Source organism: Halyomorpha halys, unplaced genomic scaffold (assembly GCF_000696795.3).
Source record: "Halyomorpha halys isolate HHAL.00 unplaced genomic scaffold, Hhal_1.1 Scaffold893.1, whole genome shotgun sequence".
NCBI lineage: Eukaryota > Metazoa > Arthropoda > Insecta > Hemiptera > Pentatomidae > Halyomorpha > Halyomorpha halys.
The window spans coordinates 198097-202090 of NW_027114935.1; the positions used below are offsets into that span (position 1 = coordinate 198097).

General features: G+C 27.9%; 1 protein-coding gene across 1 annotated transcript in view; it reads right to left on the bottom strand.

Annotated features, from left to right (window-relative positions):
- Window positions 1–1042: 1042 nt before the first annotated feature.
- Amnionless (amnion associated transmembrane protein) overlaps window positions 1043–3994 on the bottom strand; it is a 30944-nt gene continuing 27992 nt past the window's right edge. The window contains exons 5-6 of the mRNA XM_067052025.1: window positions 3229–3391; window positions 1043–1367 (exon numbers count right to left, since the gene is read on the bottom strand). Of these exons, the coding sequence (XP_066908126.1) occupies window positions 1197–1367; window positions 3229–3391 (334 nt within the window). The 3' untranslated portion in view covers window positions 1043–1196. The remainder of the gene's footprint in view (window positions 1368–3228; window positions 3392–3994) is intronic.

A 3994-nucleotide genomic window follows, 5' to 3' on the forward strand; every position in this document is an offset into this window, starting at 1 on the left:
GCAACAAACCCGGAATTCGAGTTTAGAAATGTTATAGAATGTATGTTCTTAAGAGCAAGTTATACCCAAAAATAATTGTATGTATTGCTGGTACTTTTAGCATCCAAACTTTTTGGCTGTTTTTTAATTATCAAGCATTTTGGGTATGACTTGAGTGGAGAAGCTTACAAGCATAATTAAAGCAATTTTTTTTTAATGCACATCTACGCCATAATGTGGACAATTTTTAAAAACATTAGATTTATAGGCTTTGTAATTGTTATTCTAGCAAAAAATGTATCTCTTATATCTACTATAAAAATAAATGCATTTAATCATAATTTTGTAATTAAATTTTAAAATCGGGTAAAATCTCGAAACGTCGAGGTGTCGAATGAATTTTGATTACAATTTTAAATAAGAAAATTATTAAAGATAGGTTTTATCACAAGAATTTAATTGGAGATATTTATTATGTTTTTATATCTACTTCTATTTAATTATAATAATATTCCTCATTTATTCTGAAAATAATCCCTTTTAAATAATATTATGTACTACAGACAGTGAAAATAGGCTTCCGCGACTTAAGGTAAAGTACTACATTTTAAAAACAAAAATAAAATTATAAAATATAATAAATTGGAAAATAAAAAAAACTTAACAACGATAATCAACAAAAATGTAAAAAAAAATAAATGAAAACAAAGAAAACTTCAAATAAAATAAAATGAAAAGGAATCAAGATTAATGAACTAAAAATAATTAACAAGAAAGAGCGATTAATGTTTATGTTCAAATTTGACGAATTCTAAAACAAAATCGGAAACATCACATGTAATAATTATATGAGCATACTTACAGCTTAAAAATTTGATGCATTGCACGCATCTAACATCTTTCACTTACTGCTATTGTTATAAATGAATTATCGATATGTTTGTAATTTGTAATTATTATATTGTATATGTAATATTATATATTATATTCACTATACCCTGATAGTGTTAAAATTGTAATAATCAGTATTGAAAAGTACAGTGGGAAAGTAAATACAAATTCAAATAAGACTCCCTGTTATTTTTTTTCTTTCTATATTATTTCAAAATATAATTTATTTTTAATTATTTCATGGAACATCAGTTCCTAGAGGAATTATTCCTAAAATATGATAAATTATACAATATTTTCTAATGGCGTTATAATTTGTAACAAAACTAGTCAATGAGCTGCCCAGTTGCTATTTCTTCCATATTTCTCTGGTCTGGGATACCGATTATTATTTCAGTCTCTGCCTCGCTCAAACTGGACGCCTCACTCGATGAAAGCAAGGATTCGCTGCCTAAATCCTTTGGAATGATTTTTCTTTTGGTCAGTACTCCCTGATCCTGCAAACAGTAAAATTCTGAAATAATGATCAAAAGAGAAAGGATATTTGACGACAAAGAAATGAAATTTGGCAAGAAGTTTAATATTATTGTCAGCCAATTCAGAAACCAATTATAGATGTTTTAACTAATATAGAGAGAGGATTAATTTTTAATTTTAGCTGTAAAAACTAAGATTTGTAATCTGTACACCAACAGAAGGAAATGATGGTTTCATATGTGACATAATTTAGACAAAAACACCGATTTAGCATCCACACTTTTTGCTGTTTTTTAATTATCAAGCATTTTGGGTTAAAAGAATTTTTATTTTTTTTTCAAAAACAACCATGGAATACGGTGTCATGAAAGCAAAAAGTACTAAATTTGCCTATAATCGATGCATTAATAATGGAGTGTATAAACAAATTACCTATTATTTAAAAAAATTAAATTAATTTTAATCCTATTTAATACTGAGAATATTTAATAATCCCTTTAAAGTATTTTCTAAACTTGTTAAATTCCATTCATTTTCTTTTAAAAAAAAGCCTCAGTTTAATTATTTGTTTCAAAGAAGAAACAAGACAGTGTCCTACGAAATTCTCGTAATTTTAAGGCATTACGGGAAAAAAATGTCACAGTTTTCGAAGCTGCTCATTAAATTATTAAATATGGAGGGGAAGTCCTTAACCAGCACACTGCGCGGTGTTGATTTAAAAAATTTAGCAATGAAGATGAAGGAATGACGACGTTGGAAATGAAGAAGGGCTCCGGGCGACCATTACAGATATTGATGAGGTTCTGCAGGAAGCTGTTGAGTTAAATACGTCCACAAGTACTCTCGAACTTGCCAGGGAGTGTGGTGTGTCGAAATATACTGTTAGTCGCCGTCTAGTCTCCATGAGAAAGGTGAAAAAGAGCAGTAGACTGGTTCCTCATGAACTTACTCCTCAGCAATCAGCAAACTTTTTTCTTTTACACCACATTATTAGTGAACGTTTTTGCAACAAACCCGGAATTCGAGTTTAGAAATGTTATAGAATGTATGTTCGTAAGAGCAGTTTATACCCAAAAATAATTGTATGTATTGCTGGTACTCAGTTCTAACTTCCTAATACTGGTCTTGTTTAAGATTTTGGGGGTTAAACAATAAGAACACATTTACCGAAAATTCTCCATATCGTTTTCCGACTGTAAGGCAAAAACATTACGTTTTAAGTTACTAAGTAATCTTTCGGGATAAATATAACCTCTAATGAACTTATAATTTGTATCTTGCATTATACATACATCGAAAAGATCTTCACAAAAATACAATCTATTTATAATTTTTCAATTCTATAATAATTTTGGAACTCTACTTGCTACCTTTAACCAAATGTTTTTAGACATCTTTTGGCACTTGGAAAAATGTTTGTATATTTTTCCAATTAGGTACTACTCAAGAGCGGTAAAAATATAGCTCCCAATAGATAACTGCTTAAATAATAAAGAAAACTAAAAAACCAAAAAAAAAAAATTAAAATAACTCTGAGTGGATAAGGCTAGCTTATGTTTATATCAAAATGAAGTCATACCAAAACTAAAATGGCTGCTTGCTTTTTTACTTTTTGTAGTTGAACATTATATAGCGATTTAGTAAGAAAAAAAAAATTAAAAATCAGTGGGATTATTATTATAAAATAAGTTATATAAGACACTCTCCAAAAAAACATAAAATACTGAATTGTTTGAGTTTTATGTAGCGATGTACAATTTATTAATCCCATGCATGAATTTCTGAATAACAAGACATCTTTTATTGAAAATATTTAAGACTAATCAAATAGTATAATTATGATTATGTATTTATTGAAATCATAATCATTGCACTACTCACCTCAGAGTACATTGGATTGGCGAATCCCATTGTAGGATTTTCCTCTGGCGGAACATTGGAAGCAGCCGTTGCACCTAACTGTACAGCTCCCGATTGGTTTTCAAATCTTGCGAAAGAAAATCTTCCGTCATCGTTCCGGGAAAACAATTGTCCTATAGAGGTCCTGAATAATAACGATTACAGAACATTATAAAAATAATTGGAGAGACATTTTTCTAATTGCACATAAACAATCAAAATAACATCTTTCCACACATTATACTTTAATTTAGATGTCATGTTTTTATATTATTAAACTATCTAATTTAAGTAATGAGTGAAGTGTCCTAAATCCAACTTGATGATCTAGTATTGTATCCATGTTTGTTAGTATTTCTAAATAATAAAAATAAATTCAGACACTTATAATTGCTGTTAAACATTCATAATAAAACTATATTTCTGAACAATATTCTTTTTTTTTTTATTTATTGATATTTACAACTGTATAAAAAATACAACAAATAAATTTGATCATAATGACAATACAGCATGTAGAGAAACTACCCAGTAGTAGAACTCTAACACAATATTCTTAAAATTTAATATTATACTACTACAATATTAAATAATCTAATTTGAGTAATGCGAGATAGAAACAACGAACCGTAAGTTATTTATTGACATTTTATTAATATTTCCTATTCTGTAAAGTAGAGTTATTTTTGACTAACTAAAAAGCTGTACAAAAAACATGCTAATTATATTTTAAAATTTTAATTTTCCA